This window comes from Myotis lucifugus, unplaced genomic scaffold, assembly GCF_000147115.1.
Source record: "Myotis lucifugus unplaced genomic scaffold, Myoluc2.0 scaffold_7, whole genome shotgun sequence".
Lineage (NCBI taxonomy): Eukaryota > Metazoa > Chordata > Mammalia > Chiroptera > Vespertilionidae > Myotis > Myotis lucifugus.
The window spans coordinates 2,496,498-2,522,183 of record NW_005871055.1 but is presented as its reverse complement, the minus strand read 5'-3'; the positions used below and the strand labels follow the sequence as shown (position 1 = coordinate 2,522,183).

At 43.0% G+C, this 25,686-nt stretch overlaps 1 protein-coding gene across 3 annotated transcripts in view; it reads left to right on the top strand.

Annotated features, from left to right (window-relative positions):
• VWA8 (von Willebrand factor A domain containing 8) overlaps window positions 1–23,752 on the top strand; it is a 366,788-nt gene extending 343,036 nt beyond the window's left edge. Inside the window, exons 40-44 of one of the 3 annotated variants that reach the window (XM_023748240.1) lie at window positions 5,270–5,395; window positions 7,350–7,508; window positions 18,959–19,057; window positions 20,045–20,283; window positions 22,332–23,752. In XM_023748240.1, coding sequence (XP_023604008.1) covers window positions 5,270–5,395; window positions 7,350–7,508; window positions 18,959–19,057; window positions 20,045–20,283; window positions 22,332–22,440 — 732 coding nt within the window. In that variant the 3' untranslated portion in view covers window positions 22,441–23,752. The remainder of the gene's footprint in view (window positions 1–5,269; window positions 5,396–7,349; window positions 7,509–18,958; window positions 19,058–20,044; window positions 20,284–22,331) is intronic. The other 2 variants (XM_006083505.3, XM_023748236.1) reach the window with 2 other exon arrangements.
• The last annotated feature ends 1,934 nt before the right edge of the window (window positions 23,753–25,686 follow it).

The window sequence follows — 25,686 nt, the reverse complement described above, 5'->3', positions numbered from 1 at the left end:
AAACCTACTGAAGGAATGGAAGAAAAAATTCTCCTGGTAAATGATAAATGCAATAGGTTAGTTTGCCAAATATAGGAATATCCAAAATAGCAAACCACAATTACTCCTGATTGCTTTATTACAGTAGGATCTCTATAAGCATATTTATAGGATATCCACTTAACAATTATATTTAGATAATACTCCTTTTTGATTGGCATAAAGCATGCAATTGTGGTATTCTTTGGCAGACTTAAATGTAAATCTTAGGAGTACAAAACAGCATCATGGAATGCTTTCCTAGATATGACATTTAGTAATTGTATCACTTCTCTTATGGTAACGTGGTCATTTGTTTCTATAGTTTTACTTAGTCCATATGCTTATTAATACTTTTAGGTACTCTTCAAAAATATATATCTGTACTATAAGCATGCATCTGTTGATATAAATAATGAACTCAGCCCCTGCCGGGTGACTCAGTTGGAGAACCATCCCATACACCAAAAGGATGCAAGTTCAATTCTGGGTCAGGGCATATACCTAGGTGTCCAGTTGGATACCCCCTTGGGGTGCATACACATATAGGAGGCAACTGATCAGTGTTCCTCTCTCACAGCTCTCTCTCTCTCCCCCCTACCTTCTTCTCTCTCTAAAATCAGTGAGCATATCCTTGGGTGTGGAAAAAATAATCATAATAATGAACTATTTTAAAAATTCTAATGCCCTAAGTGTTTCTAGTATAATTGTTCTTAATATTTCTTAGATCTGGCTCTACCCTGATTTGGAAAACAATATGAATTGCTAAGCAGCTGGCACAGCTGGTGAGGAGGTTTCAGGATCCCCAAAATTCCAGATAATGAAATGTCTGCTGGGTCCTAGGTGTTTTGTGCTTTCTTTTGAATGTGGATGTTAGGACAGAAAGATGAAGTTTGGAAAGCAAAAGCTAGTTTCCTGTAACTAATTTTCCACCAAAGTCTCTCAAAATGCTTATCAATAGCAAACTAGCTTAAAATAAACTGCATTAATATGAATGTCAAAATAAACACGGAATGAACTACTTTCTAAGAAATTCTTTTCCCCATAATTTGTTGCATTTAGCAGATAATTCACTTATTTCTATTATTGAGGAATAGGTTTACTTACTGAAAAAATAAAGTATTTAGCATCCTTAATTTATTTTTTAATATGTTTTTATTGATTTCAGAGAGAAAGGTAGAGGGGGAGAGAGAGAGAGAGAGAGAAACATCAATGATGAGAGAGAATCATTAATCGGGTGCCTCCTGCACACCCCCTACTGGGGATCGAGCCCACAACCCAGGCAGGTGCCCTTGACCGGAATCGAACCTGGAACCCTTCAGTCCGCAGGCCAACACTCTATCCACTGAGCCAAACCAGCTAGGGTCTTAATTTATTTTTAGAAGCTTATAAATTGGAGCCAATTCCCAGTTTTTTGATAAAATATTGCTGTGCTTACCATTGTGGTACAATTAGCAAACGGCAAAGGGTTAAAAAAATAATGTGGAAATCCTTCTCTGAATACAGGTGATTTTCATTACTAATTAAATATAGACTGCTACACTTCAATCACACATTCACTGACAGTGGCCCCTCATTTTGAAGATGGGACAGTTGAGACCCAGAGAATCTCATTAATTTCCCAAAGGAGCCAAGACTAGAATTCTCATATGCTGAATCCTAATCTGACCCTTTTTCTACCACGATCCTCTCTTTGCCTTAATCACTGCATCCCTGACACAAAAATAGATTCTGCACAATAAAGTTAGTTATATTTATAACTAGATTTTTAAAAAACAGACTTCCTTTTTAGACCAGTTTTAGATTCACAGCAAAATTGAGCATATAGTACAGAGAATTTATATTTATCTCCTGCCCCACACCCCCACACAGGCATAGCCTCCCACATTATCAACATACCCCAATAGCATGGGACACTTGTTACAATTGATGAGCCTAAATTGACTTATTATCACCCAAAGTCCATAGTTTACATTATGGTTCACTCTTGGTGGTGTACATTCTATGGATTTGGACAAATGTATAATGACATGTATTCATCATTATAGAATCATACAGAGTATTGCACTGCCCTAAAAGTCCTCTGTGCTCCATCCATTCATCCTTCCCCCAACCCCTGGCAACCGTTGTCTTTATACTGTCTCCAGAATTTTTCTTTTCCCGGAATATCATATAGGTAGACTCCTACAATATGTAGCTTTTTCAGATTGGCTTCTTTCACTTAATAATATGCATTTAAGTTTCTTCCGTGTCATTTCATGGCTTGAGCGATCATTTCATTTTAGAGCTGAATAATATTCCATTGTCAGGACTTATTCATTCGCCTACTGAAAGGCATCTTAGTTGCTTCCAAGTTTTGACAGTTATGAATAAAGCTCTATAAACATCTATGTGATGGTTTTTGTGTAGACATAAAGTTTCAAGGAGAACAATTGCTGGGTTGTATGATAAGAATATGTTTGGTTTTGTAAGAAACGCCAAACTGTCTTTGAAAGTGGCTATAGCATTTTGCATTCCCACCAACAATGAATGAGAGTTCCTGTTGCTCCACATTCTTGCCAGCATTTGGTGTTGCAGTGTTTTGGATTTTGACCATTCTAATACATGTGTAGTGGTATCTGATTCTTATTGCAGTTCCCTAATGACACATGATGTTAAGCATCCTATATAATAAAGAGGTAATATGCAAATTGACCATCACGCCCTCACACACGATGGCCGCCCCATGTGGTCACAAGATGGCTGCCCCCATGTGGTCACAAGATGGCCACCACAAGATGGCCAGCAAGGGAGGGCAGTTGGGGGCGATTGGGCCAGCCGGGGAGGGCAGTTGGGGGTGACCAGGCCTGCAGGGGAGGGCAGTTGGGGGTGACCAGGCCTGCAGGGGAGGGCAATTAGGGATGACCAGGCTGGCAGGGAGTGGTTAGGGGGTAATCAGGCAGGCAGGCAGGCGAGCGGTTGGGAACCAGCAGTCCTGGATTGTGAGAAGGATGTCCCAGATTGGAGAGGGTGTAGGCTGAGCTGAGGGACACCCCCTCCCCCCAGTGCACGAATTTCATGCACCGGGCCTCTAGTCCTATATAATAAAGGGCTAATATGCAAATCAACCCAACAGTGGAACAACAGGTCACTATGATGCACACTGACCACCAGAGGGCAGACACTCAACACAGGAGCTACCCCTTGGTGGTCAGTGCACTCCTACAGCAGGAGCACCACTGAGCTGACCCACCCATCCAGGTGGTCAACCAGCCTGGAGGCAGCCACTCACTCCCTCAGTAGTCCTGTAGGTCCAATCTCCAGAGAACAGGCCAGGCACTGATGGACCGGCGCCACAGGCACAAACCCGACAATGCCGCTGGCCTCCTGGAAGTTGGCTTTGGGCATCGCAGCTGCTTCCCCTCCTTAGATGCTCTGCAAGGAAGAAACGATATAAAAGTGGCCGCCAGGTAGCTCTTAACAGCCGGCGCGAATGTCCATGGGACGGATCTCAATCCTGGGCCAGCAACGGTATCCCACTGCCTGCCCAGAGGGCTGATCATGTCCCCCCCACCTCCCCACCCTACTTGGGACAGGCGCCAGAGGCAGGACTCACGGCTGGCAAGCACTGCTGCAGTGACACAAGCCTCTCCCAATCCGGACTGACTGGGCGCAAGCCCGCAGCAGGTGCAGCGGGGCCAGGATGAGCAGAAGCAGCAGGCAGGAGTGGCAGGTGGCATAGGACTGCAGGCATTGGACCTAGGGACCCCACCTGTGCACGAATTCGTACACTGGGCCTCTAGTCTTTTCATATGCTTCTTTGCCATCTGTATATTTTCTTTGGTAAGGTGTCTCTTCAGATCATTTCCCCATTTTTTTTTTTATCAAGTTGTTCATTTTCTTATTGTTGAGTTTTAAGAATTCTTTGTATATTTTGGATTAACAGTTTTTTATCAGTTATGTCCTTTGGAAATATTTTCTCCCAGTCTGTGGCTTGCCTTTTTATTCTCTTGATAATTTTTTTTTTTTTTAGTAAGATGAAATTTGGTACATATTACATTTTGGGAGGAAAGTAATAGTTGTGTCATCAGTGTGTAGATGAAGAGATCTCAACACTATTTTAGTACTTTGTCTGTAATAGGAAGCCCCTAAAATAGATACTGGCTACCTGAAGCATGGCTTTGTATTTTCAATGACAATGCTGTCGCACTGCCACCTTAGATGAAACAATGATGGAAGTGTGCTTAAATTAATGAGGGCATGGTTGTCCATATTATGTCTCACCTAATAATGATGATGATGATGATGATACCAGCTAACATAGATTGCCAGGCTCTTTCTCAACTGATTCCATGTAGTAGTAGCTCATTTAGCAAATAACTCATTAAAGTAGAAACTAGTTCTTTTCATTTTAGAAATGAAGACACTGAAATGCATTCTGGTTAAGTAACTTGTTTGAGGTCAGATATCTGATCACGGTGAAGGGAGGATTAAACCAGGCTGTCTGATTGTAGATAGAGCACATGACCTTAACTACTACTGTAGTTCGCATGCATTAAAGTAATTTGGCTATTCTTCCCACTTCTTAATATAAATACAATTCCTGGCTGTTATAATCCTAGGCCTTGAACAGGACATTATAATCCTTTATCATTTAACTATCATCTTAATCCACCTGGCATAATTGTAAGTTATTGTGGGAAAATATTGTGTGGAAATACCATTAGATTTCTAAATATAGATGGTCAGCGAGACGTGGGGCACAGAATGTTCACTACTGTTGTTGTCGGCTGTTCCCATTCGCACTGTAAGTCACAGAGAACTTGAGTAACAGTTTATTTTCCAAAAGGAAGAGTTCTGAAGATCGCATTTTTCCCTGTGCTTGCAGACAATGTTAACAAATTCGAACTGATTGTTCCGCTACCTAATGAATTTTCTAGTACAGTGACCAAAAGTCTGTAAGAAATGCGTCACTATTGCATTTCCAGATATTGTACATTTCTCAAGGGGTTCATTTGCATACTGTTTTCCCATTAGATGTGCTCTGGGTTCATTTTATCATTCCATTTGTTAAAACAATTTAAATGGAAAAAATCCACACAAAGGCCATTTCTTTGTCACAGAGCAGGAATTGGTTCATTTATGAAACTGTTCATGCAGAAGCATTGCCTATTGAAAAGATCCCGAGTGTGTTTCCTGTTATTCACACATAAATGTGTCGGGGACCCTGCAGAACTAATTAAAATAAGGATTTGTGTGTGTGTCATTGTAGGCTAGAGGTAAAGAAAGACAGTGGCTCAGACACCAAGCTACTGGGGAACTCGACGATGCCAAGATCATTGATGGGCTGACTGGAGAGAAAACCATCTACAGACGCCGGGGTGATCTGGAGCCACAAGTAAGTGACAGTGATCGAGTCACCTCCGATCCACAGAGCTTGGCCTTCTCTATAGACGGCTGCTTTCTTGAGTTGCTGTCCTTGTCAAAACACCACAAACCCTGAATATGGCAACCAAGGAAATTGTATTTAAAAAAATAGGAAAAAAATTAATATTTTACTATTTATGTTATGATTCAAGATCCCAGCATGAGTCAAGAAATACCAGGCAGGCATACTCAAATTGAGTAATTTAAGAACAGTTAATAAGACTATTTACAAAAGTAAGGGTCGGGTTTAGGAAATCATAAGGAGATAGTGTGGTACCCAGCTGCCGAAAGGCCGGAGGATGAGAGCTCACTAGAACCGGGAGGGGCAGCCTGACAGGAGCTATGGCCCTCAGAAGAGAGAGAGCCGTGGGCCGCAGTACAGAAGGGACTGAGGGGCCCTCTGATCCGGTGCCTCCCATCAGCAGAGCCCACCTGGACGCCGGCAGCCCAGGGAGAGGCTGGTGCCATCCCTGCCGCTCAGCCCCCAGGATGCAGAGCAGGGGGCGCCAGAGGGAACTGAGGACCCGTGGAGTCTGAATCCCAGAGGCTCATGCAAATGGAAACACTGGAGTAGTCTTGGTGGTTCTCTATTGCTCTGCTCCTTTAAAGATCTGTGTCCAAACTATGACTGAAGAAAATTTTAGAAAGTGAGCAATTTTCCTTTATATAACTCTAATGTAAATATATGTAAAGCTTTGGATAGTCATAATATTAAAATATTTTCAAAACAATGTCAATAAGGTGAAACATTGAGTTTCTTGGTGGGCCCTGTGCCTCCCTTTATCCCTGAATGACCAGAACTGTTGAGTAGCCACTGTGAGCTGGGGGACCGGGGACTGGTAGGGAGAGGGAGTCACTTTCTCCATTTAAAAGTTTATTCAGAGTATCCTTGGGTAACTTGGGGAGTTCTCCTATGTCACTGGTGTGAGTCAACAGCCACTGTCTTTACTGACTCACGGTGGCCAGCAGATGTGTTTAGACACATGTGAAGTTGTGAGTGGCCCTGGAAGCACGCGTGGCACTGCTCTTCCTTCATGCTGACTCCACACATGTTTGAGGAATACGTTTAATTTGTCTCAAACCATTACACTAATACCCACAATATTTTCTTGAAATTACTAACTCTACTCATTAGTTTTCACACACGTCAGCAAATATATAATTACAGAATAGTCTGGAATTTTTCTTCTTCCTTTTTCTTTTTTCTTGTAAGTAAACTAACAAAATGCTTTCATTTTTTATTCTGAAAATTGCCAGGCATGAGTCCAAAATCAAACTGAAACTCAGGAGAGTTTCACATTTTAATTGACAGTTGTTGCTAAACAGCAGTTAGACGTTACTTTTATGCCTTTAACTGCCGAGGAGAGTAAGGAGAAGTAGTAATTCAGAAACTGGAAGGAAGAGAAGACCGGAAGCTTAGTAAAGACAAAGGCACTGAAGAAAATTCAGTGACACCCCTCTCACAGAACCTGTTTTAGGAATCTGGCATTTTGTGTGTGGACTCTGTGGAAAATGATTTTCAGATCATTACACATCAGGTACAAGTAAAATTCATGAGGGCTTCCACAATGGCTCCATCTTGCTGGAGTAACTGAGTCTGAGGCATGACGTGAAAATGGCATGTTGGGGTTTCTATCTTCCCAGAGTATAGAAGACGGCGTCAGCTGCATTAAGGCAGTTTACTAGACTAGGTCAGGTCTTGAAAGGACTGTATATTCCAAAGGAAAATCTTTCCCATATGGCCCGACTACCAGCACAAGTCTGAAATCCCATTTAATGAAATACAACCTGGAGGTGCCTTTGCTGGGTCAGCCGTGTGCAGCACTGAGCCCAGGGCTCACCTGCCTTCCTCGTGGCTGGTAATCCGGAACCGCAGCCAGCGATGGTTTTCTGGTTCACAAGACTTCTGTTGTGTCCGCCCTCAGGTGGGAAGCCCCCAACAGAAACCCAAGCGTCTGCGCCTGGTGGTGGATGTGTCTGGCAGCATGTACCGCTTTAACGGCGTGGATGGCCGGCTGGAGCGCTCCATGGAGGCTGTGTGTATGGTAATGGAAGCCTTCGAGAGCTATGAAGAGAAGTTCAAGGTAATGGCATGAACTAGGATGGTGGAGGCATTACTTACCATGCCTGCCCAAAAGGCAGCCCCGAGTTAGGGCATGATGATGGATAGGTAGATGCAGGTTCTACCCAGAGCGGACAGAAATCTTCATCTTCCATCAGTTCACGTATCAGCATAGAGAACGTGAGCCTCTGGTTTTATCTGCTGTAATAATAAAAACATGATAATGCCAGAATTTGACGGAGCACTTACTACAGAAGAAAGCACTGAACTTTACAAGTTGTGTGATGCTAGCCATAATGTTAGCGGGGAGGAGAAAAGCAGGCACTTAGAAGAACCACAAGACGCTTCCCCACATTTCTCAGAGCCGCCTTCCTCATTCCAGTTTCCCCACCCCCATTCTTTCCCATCACCAACCAGGCAGCCTCCGAGGTTTGGGTGCACCTCAAAGTATGCTGTTCCCAGCACAGCTTTGCCTCTCCACTTGGGCGACCGTTACACAGTAACAGGTGTCTCCCCAGCTGACAACGAAGATGGTAACCCTGGGAGGCGTGCAGCCTCCATCCAATTGTTCCCATCCTGCTGTTGCTCAGTGTGCTCTGCATCCTCCTGCAGAGTCTGAGCACTAGGAAGGGGTCCCCTGGAGCCGGGTTACTGCCTGAGAGGCGCCCATCGATCCTCTCTCACTTTGCAAGCCACAGAGAGCACTCACACTCCAGCCCTTTCCAGAGCAAGTAGCTGTGAATCAGAAGTTCAGGTGAAGGAAATGGTGCATGTGCAGACATGCGTGAGGGGTATACAGTCTGTCCATAGACACGCTAGATTGTATTCTGGATCAGGTATGTCCCTCAGATATCATTGAGCTTAGATCATTATTTGGCTGGACATCCCACCCAGACTTCAGGATTGCTGGGTGTTAGAAGACACAGCAAGAATGGCAAAACCCATCGCCCCATTTACTGTAGGCCAATTTGTGAGGCTCGGAGTCTCCCAGGGCCCCTGGTCTGATGCTCTACATGAGAGATTCCCCTTAGAATTAATGGCAGAGAAAAGGAATGCTCTGTGTGGCCAAGCTCTGTAGAGCACAGGATACAAATACAAATAGAGCATGGACTTTCACTGGGGAGTATAGCTTTGTTTCCTTTAAAGAAGTGGAATGCATCTTCCCTGTGACCAGTGAAAACTATGGAACTATTGAAGATTCCCTCTTGGTTTTCATTGCCAGGAAGCTCAGAGCTAAAATCAAAGACCAGCCATGACCCTTTGTTATGTCTTACAGCTTGCAGACCGGTGTTTAGCTTTTCCTTCCTTTGACCCTCCCTCCCTTTAGATATACCTTTTCTTTGATTTTGATATTTTTACTTTTTATGGATTTACATAAAATGTTTATTTTTTAAAATATGTTTTTATTGATATCAGAGAGAGGAAGGGAGAGGAAAAGTGGTACTTAGGCGAGTGTCTGGAGGGAAGGGGTAGGGGCAGGATAGGGAAGGCATACTCAAGTCCTGTCCTGCAGATGCCTCATCGTGCCCATGGACTTCAGAATTGGGGTCGCCTCACAGGTTTACTGGTGTTTCCTCCTTCCTCAGACAGGAAGCAGACGCAGAAACATTACGGGCTTTTCCCAGTCGGAAGGCTAACTGGAGACAGGGTGGGATGGAGCCCAGGACTCCTCCGTTTCTTTTCCCCTCTTTTTTTTGTTTTGTTTTGTTTTGTTTTGTTTTTAAACTGTCCTCTTTACTTCTCAACTTTTGAAAAATTTTAAACTGACAAAAGAGTTGAAAGAAGAGTAAAATTAACACCGATATGCCTCCACTTAGATTCACCAATTGTTACTAATTCCCCTCTTTGCTTTGTGTTTCCCTCTAAATATATATACTCAAATATATATACTCAACCCCACACCCTGAGTCATTTGAAAGAAAATTATAAACACCACAATGCTTTACCTCTAAATACTTTATTCTGCTTCTCCTAAGACTAAGGGCATTCTCTAAGCAGCCTCACTACAATGATCACATCTAAGAAACTATCAATAACTTCATAACATCTTCCAATATCTAATCTAAAATTCATTTTCCCAACTATCCCAAAGGTGTCTTTTCTACTTGTTCCCCTCCATACACACACACAACCCAGGATCCAGTCAAAGCCCACCACTTTATTTTTGGTTGTAATGTCTCATTAGCCTCTTTCAATCTGGAACAGCCGTCACCAAGGCCACTCTGTTTTTCATGAAGGTCACTGTCTCGAGAGTCCAGACCAGTTGTCTGTAGAATGTCCTTCATTCTGGATTTGACCGGCTCTTTTCTAATAGCACCATTTACCTCGTCCCAGTGTCCCCTGTATCACCGAATCCTAACAGGCTTTCCCCCCCACGCCAGATACACTGGGGACGTTGCTTAATATTCCCGCCACCCCTGCCAACATATATCTAAGACTTTGAGTGGCCACAGGCCACCCAATCTCTGCTGGGGCTGTCCAAGTCTCCTTTGTAGAGGGTGCAAAGGGGGTGGATTTGGGGCATCTTCTCGGAGACATTTGATGCATGCACATCAGTGGCAGCATAGCATTCTCCTCTGCTCTGTGTCCTTACATCACATGATCATATTCAACTCATTTCATCCCTCTGTGCTTTCATTTTCTCTTGTGAAAGAAGCATAAGAACTAGGAATAACTCATGAAGGCATGGAATTTACCCAGCAATATAAAGTGATGCATGAGCAAAAGACAGTTTTAGGAGCTCCTGGTGAAAATGTATATTCCATAACCCAGGATGGCCCTGCATGTGGTGTCTCGGAATTCAGAACTGTGCTCTGAGACCCCATCCAGCTCCAGACAGTTCTTTGTCGCGTTCCTGCAGTTGTCCCTCTGCCGTGAAGGTGACTAGTCTGAATTTGCTTTGAAACTGTCAGAAGCCACAGTCCTGGCCAGTGATCTGGACTCTGCCGTGAAACCTCTCTCTTGGCCTCTGCTGTGTGTTTTGTTTGGCTTGGGCTCAGCTCCTGAGCGCTGGGTCATTACAGTCCAAGAGGCTCATTAGAGTCAGCCCATGTTTTATTCTACCTCAGCATGACCCAGGCCAAGCCACAGGGACCCTGGAACAGGAGTGACTGAGCAGGAAAGGGAATTCAGTGGCGGGACACATTTCAGAGCCATGGGGGGTTTTAAAGTTCTTCGTAATTGTTCTACCAACGGAATTGAGTTCTCTGGAACAGCATTTACATTAGGTCACTGAAGACAGGAGCAATATTATTTGCTAATAATCAGCATAAACTCCTCTAATCTTACCATCAGCAGAGTTTTTAAACACGAGAGTGAGAAGTAGAAGGTAACAGTTTGTGAACCATTTTATTTACATCAGGAAGATTTCTTTTCTTATCTTTATCCTGGTGTGGACTTGTGATTTCTCCACGCCCCTAGGAATGTTTCACCATAATTTTAAATTAGGCCTCTTCTTCAAAAGTTCTTAGTGCCTTAATTTTTTTCTTCAAAGTACTCAATAACACCAAAAGTTAGCTGGCTGAATCTGCACAGAACACTCCAATAGTGACACCAGAAAGCAGATTTATTTAGTTATTGACAACTTGGATTTTTGGGGGGAAAAGTACTCAAATTTATTGTTTTTGTGGAGACATATAAACCATATTCTAAGACCATGGTTTCCTAGCAGTCTAACAAAGATCCCTGGGAGGGTGGTGGGCAAGGGTGGGTGGCAGCTTCTATTTCTTCTCCCTCCCCAATTCAGCCCAAACAATTCCACTCATATTGATAGTACCCAGTTTCACAATCTGGGCTTTTGGGCAATATTTTATGTGGAGAAGGAGTTCCACTGCTTAAAAAAAAATTTTAAGGTAGAAAACCACTATTCTAGCCCTAACCGGTTTGGCTCAGTGGATAGAACATCGGCCTGCGGACTGAAAGGTCCCAGGTTCAATTCCGGTCAAGGGCATGTACCTTGGTTGCAGGCACATCCCCAGTGGGGGGTGTGCAGGAGGCAGCTGATCGATGTTTCTCTTTCATCGATGTTTCTAACTCTCTATCCCTCTCCCTTCCTCTCTGTAAAAAATCAATAAAATAAATATATATAAAAGAAAACCACTATTCTAGGGCCAATACTGGATTATGATTTCTTTTTGGAAACAGGTTTATCAGTTCTCAGTTTGGTTTAGATTATTCAAACCCTGAACAGGAAAAAATAAGGCACAGGTGTTCCTATGACTAAGTGAAGCAGGCTTTTTACTCCATTTCTTGGGTGTACCATTGAATTTTCATAGAACCTTGGGGATAGGAATGACCTTGGAGATTATTTTTAAACTCTTTGTTTTACAGATGAGAAAATAAAGACCAGAGAGGGTAAATGCTTTGCCCAGGAAACACAGCAGGACGTCTAGCTCCCACATCAGGGCTCTTTCTTAGTTGATGTTTTATCCCCGTTTATTCCCACCCGATAGGTGTTTTTACAAAACTGTAAGTCAGGAGCTGTACCATTTACATAAAGTATCTTCTCCTCCCCTTAACACTTCATCATCCCAAGGAGGTATAATAGGCACTTTTCTCAAAGGTATCTTGATTAGAAAGATGGGGTTAACTTACAGAAGGATATGGAAAGATATGACTCACAAACCAACACCTGCTGGGAAAATTCTTTCTATCAAAAACAGTTCAGTGTCTTTTCCCCATGCGTCAGAAATATTTCACACATTTAGAAGTAGAAACCAATTGTCCTATCAGGCTCAGGATTTGAATAAATTCTTATTGCCATATGCAGATAGGACCAAAGAAGGGTGTGCAGACTACTCTGAAGTTAAACAAGAATTTGGAATTGACTCAATTGTTGATGTCGCATTGGCCAAGCCAACTGTTGGTTGGCGGGAATGGCACCAGGTGTGAGACCGGTGGGGTGAGACTGGACCTGAGTTCAGCAGCCTTGGTACTTGAGTTCTGGCTAGGAAAGAATTCAAAGCCAAGACTCAGACTATCAGAGAACATTTATTTGGAAAATCATGGGAGTAGAAGTAATTTGTAAAAGAAATGGCCTTAAAAACAAATAGAGGCAAAGGAAGGGCCCTTGGAGCTTAGAAGTGAGGAAGGTAAAGGTGAGACTTCTGGGGGGTGCGGGAAAGGGAAAGTGTGGGAGTGCTCCCAGGAGGGAGAGCAGGCTGGGTCATCCTCCTGAGGGTTTTAAGGGTGGAGATTTTAGGGGAGGTCCCAGGGGAAGATCTCAATAGAATATTCAGCAGCTTTTAAGGTGTGTCCTTTCAGGGTCAGGGTCTCCACTGAATGATTGGTCGGGGCCAGGGCAGGGGGTCATTGTTCAATGCAGCTGGTCCTGAGGTCAGCCTTGGCGCTGCTTGTCTGGTGGTGCTGCCTTTCTGGGCCTGAAGCTGAAACACACCTGAGGCCTAGATGTTATCTCTAGGGAGGAAAAGGTCAGGGGGTTTAAACCACATGGCCAGCAATATGTTAGGGGAGGAAAGGTCACCCTGGGGATGAAGTCCTGCCCTACATTTGTCCATTGCTAGGTACCCAGAGCCTTCCACCCTGGTGACCTTCTGTACCTGGCCCATCGCCCTTGCTCTGCTCAAGTCTGTCTAACTGCCCACCACACAACCATTCAAAAAGCTTAAGTAGAGATAGGGTAGGGGAGGAGTTAGGGAATGGTTATTTCTTGATAACAAAAACCTTGGATTTAAAGTCAAAGCACCTGGGTTTCGCTTCCACCTCTGACAATACTAGATCTCTGACCTGAAGCAGGTCTGTTCATCTCTCTGAGCATCAGTTTCTTCACTTGTGAAATGAGGTTAATAACGCCTGCCTCAAAGGTTGTGGAGAGAATCAACATGAGATGAGATATGTAGAAGCACTTTGTAAACTAGTAAGAACTCTACAAATGTTGACATTATATTCATTAACTGCATGGCCCTATCTTTTCATCGACCCTGTGAGGTTAGGTAAAACCACCTAACAGAGATTATTCCTACTGTCAGAGAGGTGAAGTGATTTACAAACGTCTAATGTTAGAGGCCATCCAAATCAGCATTATTTACAAGGTAGAAACAAGATTTGGAAAGGTGAAGTGACTTGCCCTAGGTCAAAAAGCTTGTTAATGTCGGAGCTAAGTGTAGAATCCTTGACCTGCAGAACGTTAATCTTTTACATTAACTTCTCTGATGTGAAGAAGTTGAGCTAGCTAACACTGGAGACTATTGGCTCACTAACACTGCGGTGTTCTGTTGCCCACCGTCAGTAGTGCCATCTTGGAAGGGTGTGTTTGGATTTCTGGAAGGAGGTTAGAATTTCACACGTCAGTCTTCAGAAATAGCTTCGGATGATGGTCTCATACCTACTTATAATGTGGATGCGTAATAAAGCATAGCCTCTCCTAAAGTTAGCAAATGATTATCCTTCTCGCGACTTAAACACAAACCTCATTCATAAAAAATGCTGACAGCTCTTTGCTCTAAGCAGAGCTTACTTTGCAGTCTAAGTATTATAAATCATCCTTCATATTTGATGATAAATCTTTGTGTCCTAAATCTAAAAACATGAAACTCAGCATGTTTTTATTTGTAATACTTTTCTCTAAATAAGTGAGATTTTCAAAAGAAAGTATAGCAAAAGGGCATTTAAACAAGTTTTGAAAGCAAATAAGTATTCAAATTATTCTTCTCCAATTGAGGTTTTTCTTTACTACTGTCGTTTATTATTATGTTAGGTGCTAAATATAAGACCCCACAAGGATTTTAGGGATGCTATGAAAAATGCAGAAATCATGATCATAAAAATTTTGAGCTACTCAAAAAAAGTTGAAATCTAAACATTGGGTGCTTCAATAATGACAGTGAGGTATTGTTCAGTGACTCCTGTGACTGACGCATGCTTGAGACCCTGTCCAGTCTGATTTGGCAATTGTCACAGCAGGAACCAGGGCAGGTAAATGGCAGAATCAGGAGTTAGAGAATGGAAATGAGTGAGTTTATATACTTTTCCTTTAACCCAGTTTTGAGGATTGGCAGATTCCTGCCTGTAACCGTGTTGGGATCCTTGGATAGCAGGTAATGGATAATTATGACATAGAAAGTCTTGTTTTAATGGAAGCTCAGCATGATCTACAGTAACACCAAGGAGTGCTCCACATTTGATATCCTTTGGATTCCTTTCAAGCATTTTACTTCCTTTGGGCACAGAATAATCCCCAAGCCCATCTGAAAGATGAGAACCAGGGTCTGTAAGTCATTTTATAAGCCCCATCCTATCCCTTAGGTGTGTCTTCCCAGCGCTGGAATGCTAATGAGGCACAGACAAAGGCAGGTCCTTCTGCAAATAGCACTTTCCCTACCACAAATAACAAAAGGACGGAGGGAAAAGGGGAAGGGAGAGGAAAGGAAGGGGTAAGAAAGGGAGGTCCTCAACCCATTTATCTTTAACTCATTTACCTGAAAAAGTATAATAGATAGATAGATAGATGATAGATAGATCAGTCAAATGATAGATGGACAGTTACTGAAATGCTTCTGAAGTATTTAATCAGCTAGGGTCTGGGTTTGATAAAGAGCATCCTACAACTCATTTGACTGCTCTTTGTTTGATCATTAGCAGCTGCAGTGACCAGTTATGACAACCCTGTGAGCAGACCACCTGGTCAAATATTTATTTATACAGTCTCATCTATGGTCATCTGATTAGTAAGACTTTGACCTTCAGGTAAAAGGGAGGAAAAGGTCTAATATATTTATAGTCCTCTTACCTCAGCCAAACAAGAGGAACTTACTTCTGTTTCAAGGAGCTGACTTCTCCCCTCATGTAGGACCCTGTTTAACAGGTTGTTTCACCAGCCCTGCAATGAAAGCAGCCTGCGGCACCTTCTCAGCAGGACTTGGCCTAAAACCCCTTCTGCTGTGACCACTGTCCCGTCAGACATTTCAGGGTCTGGAGCATGCTCCCTGGAGGAATCGTGCCCAAACTCTCCACACCTAGCTGTGAGCATGTGGGAGACCCTAGGCGGACATATACTGAAGCCAGTAATCTCCTACCCTTATCCAGAGCAGTACAGATTTTAAGTTTCAAATTTTATTGTTACCTTTTCACTATATTGATAGCAAACTATACTAATGAGTATAGTATAGTTTTTTTTATATATGGAATTTATTGCATCCTTAGAAAGTATTTATTGTCAAGCTTTTAAAATATAGGGTGTCCCCCAAAAATATATACATACACTTTCAGTAATTATAAGGCAATGTTTATTTAAAATACATTTCATTGCCTGGCCATTGTGGCTCAGTGGTTGAGAATCAACCTATGAACCAGGAGGTCACAGTTCGATTCCTGGTCAGGGCACATGCCTGGGTTTCGGGCTTGATCCCCAGTAGGGGGCATGCAGGAGACAGCTGATTGATTATTCTCATCATTGATGTTTCTATCTTTCTCCCTCTCTCTTCCTCTCTGAAATCAATAAAAATGTATTTTAAAAAATACATTTCCTTTTCAAAATTGAGCTATCAGCTGCTAAGGTGTGTATACATTTTGGTGGGACACCTTGTATATTGGTAAATTTCCCTCATAATTATTTTGTATCATTCTTTGTGTTAAAAAATATTTTTTAAAACCAGGCAAGGAATAATCTCCCAGCCCCCTGTCCAAGGCTCCACTCTGGACCTCCTTTGACCATGCCCCTCTGGTGAGGTGAAGAGTCTGTGCAGCCAAGGGGACATACGCACTGAGAGCTAATTTCTAAATCAGGCTCACGGTTCCTGGAATCCCAGCCTACGTGGACCTCTTCCATCTCTCCTCAGGTCCATCTTCCTCGGGCACACTGGCCAATGGTGTGAGCACCAGGCCCGATGGATGGCCAAGGGACCACTATATGGGGGGGTATGATGGTGTGTGATAGGAGGGCTGGGTGTCCATACGTGTGCAGGGGAGGTGCCTCGTGGTGTGGGACAGAGTCAACTGTAGAAAGAAAAGGTGATGGGCTGCAAGCCAAGGCCTCACACTGCCCATACCACCATGTTCTTTCAGAGGACTTCAAGGAGTCCAAATATTTAAAATTTGACCCTAGCTTTCCAGGCCATTATATATCTTTATTACAGCTCAAATATTTAGGCATCCTATATGGACCTTCATTGTCCTTTCCAATTGTGCATTTATCTAGTCCATTCCTGTTCTCTCTGCCTCCCTTTTACTTTCAAGGAGTATCCTTCCTCCTTCTCCAAACGACCCTCTGACTAGCAACCTGACCTCCTTCTACTGCCTCCACTTTGGGCCTGTGAAACGCGAACACCTCTCCCCCAACAGCCCTCCACATGCTGTTCTAATTCTCTTTTTATATCACAACCTCTTATTGAAGTTGTCCCCCAAAAGTCAGCATTGATTCTGGTCATTAGAAATCATTCTCCTTGATGGCATGGTTAGTGTCACTCAGCGCCATTGCACAACCACTTCCCGAAACCCTGCTCTCCCGTGTCCCGGCTATGGCCTGCTCTGGCCCTGCTCCCTCCACTCTCACTCAGCTCTGAGTTTTTCTTCCACTCCACCAGGGAGGATGCTCCCCAGGTTTCAGGGGAGGGGCCCACTGCTCTTCTCTTTCTGTGTAGTCACCCTTGGCAGTCATGTGTCTCCCTCCTAGGGATGACAGCCACATCTGACTGCATTAAATAGATTTCCTCTCTGATGCCTCCCAGAATGCATGATTTCAGCATGTCTGAAATGGAATTCATCTTCCCCAATAACCTAATGGCCTTCTGACTTCCTATTTATACGTAAAAATTATTTCAATCGGAATTTTTTTCTACTTTTCATTTTAAACACAATGGTTTCAGTTATATTATGGGTTGTTTTTTGTCAGGTAGCTTGGGCTAACCACGATTTTTTACATGGTTGCTGGGGGGGGGGGATATTCCAACTTATAAACAGTTTATTTGTAAAAAGAATATAGCCCACTCGGGAAAGGGAATCTCCCTATTGCCCCAACTTGAATGCAGACATTTTTAAAGCATTTGTGCAGTAGACACACCAGGTACACTCATGGATACTGAAATTCAAAGGTGAATAAGATACGGGCTCACCTTCCAAGAACTCACCAGTTAAAAAGGAAGACATGTAAAGAAATAGTTACATTCCCCCACACACCTACAGAAGTGTGTTATACAGAGTAGGAGTTCCAAAGACAGCTGTTGACTAATGCAGTTGGTGAACAGAAGTAGTGATTCTTAAGCATTTTGTGCCATAGTACTCCAGGTACTCCCTGGAATCTTTGCTCCAAACCCACACTCAGAATTTTCTTTGCAGATGCCCTAATTGCCCAGATACCCTGAGTTCTAGTCATATCAACATCACAAAAATTCTTAGTGGGAAGGGTGGAGGGAATTTGAGGCACACTCAGCAGTCGGAGAGAACTGCCCAGTTTTAGTCTGCCTCAGGCCCCACTTATCTTTAATAATGAGATTATGGGTAATTTTTGCTTCCTTTTTGTTCTTTTCTCTCATATGTACAATGAATATGTTTCAATTTGTGTTCAGGAAAAAAAGCATGTGTATTAGTTTGCTATTGCTTCATAACAAATTACCACAAACAACAGTTTAAAGCAAGATCCATTTATTAACCAACAGTTGGTTAGAAGTCCAGCAGGTTGATCTGTCTTCTCTGCTTGGAATCTCATTGGGCTGAAATCAGGGTGCCAGGCAGGCGTGGCTCTTACCTGGAGGCTCTGGGGAAGAATCTGCTTCCAAGACCATTTAGGTTGTTGGCAATATTTGGTTCCCTGTGGTTGTAGGACTATGGTCCCTGTCTTGCTGGCTCTCAGCCAGGGTTGCTCCTAGATGCCACTCTTAGGGCCTTGCTCCATGGTCCCTGCCATTTCAGCTGCAGACAACTCCCACATGTCAAGTCACCCTCTGCTTCAAATCTCTCTATCTTTCTGTTCCACTACCAGCAGAAAAAAAAATCTCTGCTTTTAAAGGGATCATATTAGATTAGGCCCAGCTAGGTCATCTCTCTTTTGATCAACTCAAAATCAACTGATAAGTAACCTTAATTAAATCTGCAAAATCCCTTTTGCCTCATAAGGTAACATGAGTGATATTCATAGGCTATCTAACAGGGGGTAGGAGTCTAAGGGCCACCTCAGAATTCTACCTGCCACAGTGTGTGTGTGTGTGTGTGTGTGTGTGTGTGTGTTGGTGTGTGTGTGTGTGTGTGTGTGTGTGTGTGTGTGTGTGAATTTTTTTTAACTCTCCCTGGAAGTAAAGAATGGAATTCTTAGTAGCATCTTCTGCCTCCTGCTGGAGAGCAGAGATCACACAAGAGGATAGACCAGAGTGGAGGAGCCCGGGCTGTGTTGCCTTGGCTGGTAAACACATATCCGCTCTCCGCAATTCTGGGCAATAACCGACAGGAGAGTGGGGCTTATAAGTCCAATGGCAGTTCCGTCGTGGATAGAGGCTTCTCACTCTCCGATTCTCTTGCCTGTAGTATGACATCGCTGGACACTCTGGAGATGGCTACAACATTGAACTGGTTCCAATGAACAAAATCCCCAAGGACAATAAGCAAAGACTAGAAATTCTGAAGGTAAATACATCGTTACCGCTATGCTGTGAAAGCTCCCACCAGATTAGGCAAAGTATCTTCTGGTCACTGCAAAAATTCCCTGAAGAAGCAGCAGATTCAGGGAAACTTTCTGTCTCACAAATATTCAAATTAAGAAAATACTCGCGCCTAAAATCCTTTTCTCCACCACAACAAATTTAAACTTCATTCCCTACATACTTTTCAGGTACTCAGTATTGTGTCAGGATTCTCCAACCAGGGTCACCTCCTATCTCCTATGCAAATCTTCCCAGCCCCTAAATATTTCAGTAGAAGGAGAAAAGTGACCTCTTATAATATACTCTGTAACCCTAATTTTATGTATTTCTTAGTTTTTAATGATAAATTTAGTTTCACACGCCATGATTTTAATGTAAATTCCCTCTGTTGCTATTGATGTAAGTACATTGTTTCATATTATAATTTTGTTTATTAGAAACTCTACCCATCCCTTATTTTTCTCCTGTGTTACCTTCATCCTCCAGTGTGATACCAAGTTTTACCAAGTTTTATATTTTCTTACATTTTTCTCACTTTATTTTTTTATTTTATTGGGGTGACATTGGTCAACATGAACATATAGGTTTCATGTGTGGATTTCTAAGTTACAAAATCTGTATAGAGCACCATGTGACCACCACCCAAAGTCAAGTCTTCTGTCACCTCATATTAGGTCCCCCTTCTCCCCCAATCCCCCTTTTTCTCACTTTAAATGGCTAAATTTTAAAAACTAAATGCTAACTGGGATTGTTTTGGAGCATTTCCTATTTCTAACAAAAATCTGAACCACATACAAATAGTACTGGGCGCTGTTGTCACTCCACAGTGCCAGTTAAAGAGAACTCACTCGAGACTTCTCATTCTCGTGTAATAATCGCTATTTATGAATATTTATGATTAGTAGAAAAATCAGGTTTGTTAAAAAGATGTTTCTCATCCATGGCTCTTGTGCAACATCTCTATCCCCAGACGATGCATGCCCATGCTCAGTTCTGCATGAGTGGAGACCACACTTTAGAGGGGACAAAGCATGCCATCCAGGAAATTGTCAGAGAAGAAGCTGACGAGTACTTCGTCATCGTCTTGAGTGATGCGAACCTGTCCCGATATGGGATACATCCTGCCAAGTTTGCCCAAATCCTGACAAGCAACCCTCAAGTTAATGCGTTTGCCATCTTTATTGGATCTTTAGGTGATCAAGCAGCCAGGTAAGTGTTGCCTCCGGATGGAGACATACTTGGGGCAGGCACAGAGATAGTTGAGTCCCTGACGCAGGGCATTTCCTGGGCTTGAGGGGCAGTGGGACTGGAGGAAAACTGACACCAAAGTTGTCCCTGAAGGAGTTGATGGTCTAGTTGAGAGGATATGACGTTCAAGCTTCTGTTTGGATGAGCAACAGTAATTTTAAATTAATTATTTTTCAGCTTATATTTAAACTTACCAACAATGACATAAATAGCCAATTGATTTGTCTAGTAAATTTAGCAGTCTCTTACACATTTTGTACTTACACATTAAGTCCCAAGCTCAGTTCTAATCAGTTCATGTTCAAAACTTACTCACAGTAGCAAACACCTACTATTTTCATAGCATGAGAGAGAGATTTATATGTCTATATAATGTATATAGACATATGCAAACATATATAAGTAGCATATAATTTGTGTGTGTATATAACATACATTTACATAGACATACATACATACACACACACAGAGATGCATGTGCCTCCCTTGCTGGGGAGAGGAGGCAGGGGAAACACTTGGAGACAATGTAAGGCAGTGTTTAGAGGAAGATGCTGCACTGAATATACTGAGTGTTCAGTAGAGGAACTGATGGTCAGACAATAAGCACCATTGTGGATGCTCTGAAGGCAGAGATCTGGAAACACTTTCAATGACTTAAACACACTAACATTTCTCCTTTTGAATTACAAACAGAAAGAGCTCATTTTTTTTATCTGCTTAAAATACTTTAAAAAGCAGAAAACACAAGTGAAAGTATACCTCCTCCTCCACCAAAAAATAATTCCTGCCTAAAACTCAAAAGGCCATGTGCCTCTGCTATCCCACCTTTTACCTGCCGTACTCCAGTTTAGAGTCCTGTATGGACTAGGAAATGTTTTAGTGTCCAAGTGCTGGCATTTTTTTTCTTTATATTCCCTTTTCCACGCTGCAGGATTGCACAGTTTCGTTGAGAACAGACTTAATATCACGTAACTACAGTCACTTTATTACTTTGCATTTTTCTGTTTTGGATGTTAGCCTTTTCTAGAACTTCCATGTCCTTGAACACAAACCATGTCTTTTCTACTCAGATTTTCTTCACGACCAACCCAGTGTTAAGCAGACGGCAAACTCAGCAAATGCTGCTTGAGCTGAAATAGCTATTTTGTCTTTCTAGTGAACAGATCCTGTTTGAATACTTAAAGTACAATAATACCCTTGTGGTTTCCTAGGGAAATGGTCCAACATCTACTGGCAAAAGATATGTTGCAGAATTAGCTGGTCTACCGGGCATGCCAAATGTATGATACTACACAGGATGGTTGACTTTTATTAAATGTCATTTGAAAACCAAAATCTGCTGGCACAGTGAAAGGAGGCTTTCTTTTGGATGGAATTGTGTCTTACACTTTTATTGCCTTCGAAAATGGCCCTTTGTTCCAAATGATAAATTGGCATTTAAAAAAATTATCATAAGCCTGTATAACCTCAGTGCCATCAAAGCAGCAATTGCATAAGTCAGATTGCATTTCACATGTGTGTGAGGGGCAAAAAGAGAGGTGGTGGGCGGGGAGAATACCACTCGAGGTTTAACTGGGCAGCATTTTTCGAGGCCTGTTTTCTAGCAGGAAAAGCACTTAGAAATACAGTGAGGCCAACACAGTCACTGGACCCAGGTGAGCTGATCTCACTTTGGTTCCAGGGCTCTGTCAAGGGAATATTCACTGATTTTCTCACTGAAAAGAACTTTCCTTCAGTTCACTCCTTTTTATTTTTAATTTACAGCATTTTTTTAAATTGACAACATCACAGATGTCCCAGGCCTCCCATGTGCTCTCCCTGCTGTTCTTCCAAAGCTTTCATTGCCTGGTGACAGTGGATTCAGTTGCAGGCAGGGAGGGGCAAGGTATTAGGAAGTAAAGACATCCATTCCTGAGAAACCAGTTGGATGCTGTGCTTTGTGGAGGCAGGAGGTGGAAGGGGCACCCCAATTTGCAATGGTAATTTCCTCTCCCTTTCCATCCTGGCAGGCTTCAGAGAACTTTGCCCGCTGGCCGGTCTTTCATTGCCATGGATACCAAGGACATCCCTCAGATTTTACAGCAAATCTTCACCTCCACCATGTTGTCCAGTGTTTAAGAAGTGCCCTTTGTCACCCTAAGGCCTGGGATTTGCAATAAGATGGGAATAAAGAGTACTCTGAAGAAAAGCAGGCACAGTAAAGAGAACCCATGCAATGACTGGATAATTCTGACATCCCTGGCTCTTCCTACACATGCCCAGTAACCAGAGTTCAGAAATGTATCCAGAGGGAGGCTTGTGCATGGAAATCTACAACCATTGACAGGTTTGCAAATAATTAGAGGAAGCAAGTTGGGCTGCATTTTATAAAAGGTGAGGGTGAAAGGAAGGTGGTTTGACAACCATGGTGCTTAGTCCATTTCCAAAAACCTGAGGGATGGAGAATACCTAGCTTTGCCTTAACACATCATCATGTCATCTAAGATAACAAAAGTGACCCCATCGCGAAGCCCCGATGCCACATTCTGACACTGAGATACAAGTCTGTACAAACCCACCCAACTGGTTCCTGCCCAAAAATTATTTTTATTTTCTCCCCACTTTGTGTTGCCCAACAATGATGTGATAGTATTAAACCCACTGAAAAGTTCTTCTAACAGCAGCATTTTATAAAAGGTTGGATTTTCTCAGTAATTCCATTTTCTTGGCCAAAACCAAAAGGAATCAAAAGATCCTTGGATTGCTTCCTTTCCCACGTGACTTTTAAAAGGTTCTTGAAGTAATAAAGAGCAAATGCCCTATTCTCTGGGGGGCTGGGAGTGGAAAGATAAGGATGTCTGGCATTGAGTTCCTTTTCTTCTTGTTCTACTGCTTCTCAGAAGTTTCACACTACTCCCACTTGGTTTCCAAAATGCAGTGCTCAAAATAACAAATGCTTATGTTTTTACTTAAAGTAAAAGCAAGGCAGTATGTTTGAACTGAATGATAACTGGAAATTTCTTTAGCTGTTAAAAAAATACCCTGTTCAAGCTTCATTCTTTTTCTTTCAAAGTATACCTTATACCCACCCTGTCTTGGGCTGACCTTTATTTATCAATAGGCTCAGTGTCACTTAGTTTAAAATCAAATGCTTCAGCAGAACTCAGTATCTCCAACCATATAATAAAAAGTTCCTCTTCGCCACTGATGGTAAAGTCAGAAACACTGGGGCACCAGTGTGTGTGCCTTCTTTCAAGTGGGAAAAACTAGCCTTGCTAATAATGTTACCTAATTCACTCACATATAGTAGTGACATTGTACAGATTCATTTCATTGTCATTAATTAGAGGAAATGTGAAAAGATAACACCCATTTGTTCCACCACCCCATCTCCCTATCAGCTGTCAAAGAAATAAAAGCAATCGGATTTCCAATACACTATTGCCAATGAGTTTGCAAGGCATGTCTTGTTTTCCTAACCAGAGCCTGCCCTGTGTGTTGAATCATCCAATGATGCAAACAATTGCAATGCAGTAAGTACCTTTAAAAATGTGGTTACAGCCCAGCCAGTGTTGCTTAATGGTTGAGCATCAGCCCATGCACCAAGAGGTCACTGCCTGAATTCCCAGTCAGGGCACATGCCAGGGCTGTGAGCTCAATCTCCAGCAGGGGGCGTGCAGGAGGCCGCCAGTAGATGTTGATGTTTCCTTCTCATCGATGTTTCTCTCTCTCTCTCTCTCTCTCTCTCTCTCTCTCTCTCTCTCTCTCTCTCTCCTCCCTTCCTCTCACTAAAATATCAATTTTTAAAAAGAAAACACATAAAAATGTAACCACATTAACAACAATAAGAGTAAGAACAACAGCATTTACTTTCTGTGCACCAGGTATGTTAAGTGATTGCATATGTTATTTCAGTCAATCCTCACAGCAATGCATGCAAAATAAGTACTTTTTACCTCATTTTACAGATAAGAAAACTGAGGCTCAGGAACTTGAGTCACTTCCCCAGGATTCACAGTAGTAGACTATTGACTATTCGTTGCACTACTAAAATCCTCAAATAAGGAAACTGAGGCTTAGAGAAGTTCAAGGAAATAGACCAGGCTCACGGTCAGGTGGGGCAGAGCCAGAGCGTGCTGGTCGCTCTCATGCTTCTTTATTCTCGCAAACCTAGACGTCAACTCTTGCGCCTTTTCTTCTTTCTCCCAGTGCACTTCTCCTTCTGGTCAAGTGACCACATTTCACAGAGCTCACTCCTCTCCTTGGTACTCAGAAACTGCCTGCACATATCCAGGCACTGGGGGGAGGGAGGGGCCGGGACCGAGGGCATGGGACACTGCTGGCAGCACTTCCAGCCACTCCTTCCTGGGCACTGCAGCAAAGGGAGGATGTTCCCACCCAAGGGGCAGCCTAGCCCCCCAGGGGCACCCCTCTGCCAGAGGGTCACAGCCCCTGAAAGGCTTTAGAAGTCCAAGCAAGAGCACCTGATAGAACAGCCTTGTAACAAATCTTCCACGTGTGCAAGAGTGAGCACAGCATTTTTTTTAACATGGAAAGAATGTTGGCAAGTAATTTAATTTACCTTTCCCCACTGGCCAGACATCCTTTGCAATTATTATTTTAAAACAAACAAAAAAACAACAGCAGCAAAAACACAATAATTCCTGATTTCTAAAAGGGAAGGATGATGGGAGAGGGGAGTGGAGAATGAGAAGGTGAAGGCTTTTATTTTCACTTCTTGCAATACCTAAGAAGTGTGTGCCTTTATTATTAAATGCACTTAATTATGGGCCACTCCAGGCTGTTCCCAGGCCCTTCTTAGGGCCAGGACGTTATAATAAATGCATTGTGTGCCTCAGGGGGTTCCACTGAAAGGCGGCTAGCCCAGCCCACTCTGTAGTGAGCCCCTGTAATGCTGAGAAGGTTCATTGTTACCCGTGAGCAGCCAGGAGGAATGAATGCGATGAATAGCGCGGTACATGGTGTGTGCTGCCCGGAATCCTTTGTGTGCCCGGCAAAATGACCTCGTTGCACGGGGCAGCCCAGGCACCGCCACAGAAGTGCATCAGAGCGGGAGTACTTGAGCCCCTCACAGGTTTGGAATGAATCATTTAATTCTTTACACTTACACCCTTTCCTGTCAACTGTCAGAGGAGGAGAAATCCATCAATGCCAGCAAGAGTCTCTCAACTTCTGGGGCTTGGGAAGCCATTTGGAAGTGGGGCTCTGTAGCCAGCATTGTCCGTGTCCCTGAAAAGCCGGCTCCAGAGGCTGCAGCCACTCCACTCGCCCCTGTGCCTGTCAGATCAGCTGGAATTCACTTTCTCAGAGCACAGAGCACAGGGTACGGACTAGAGCAGTGATGGCGAACCTTTTGAGCTCGGC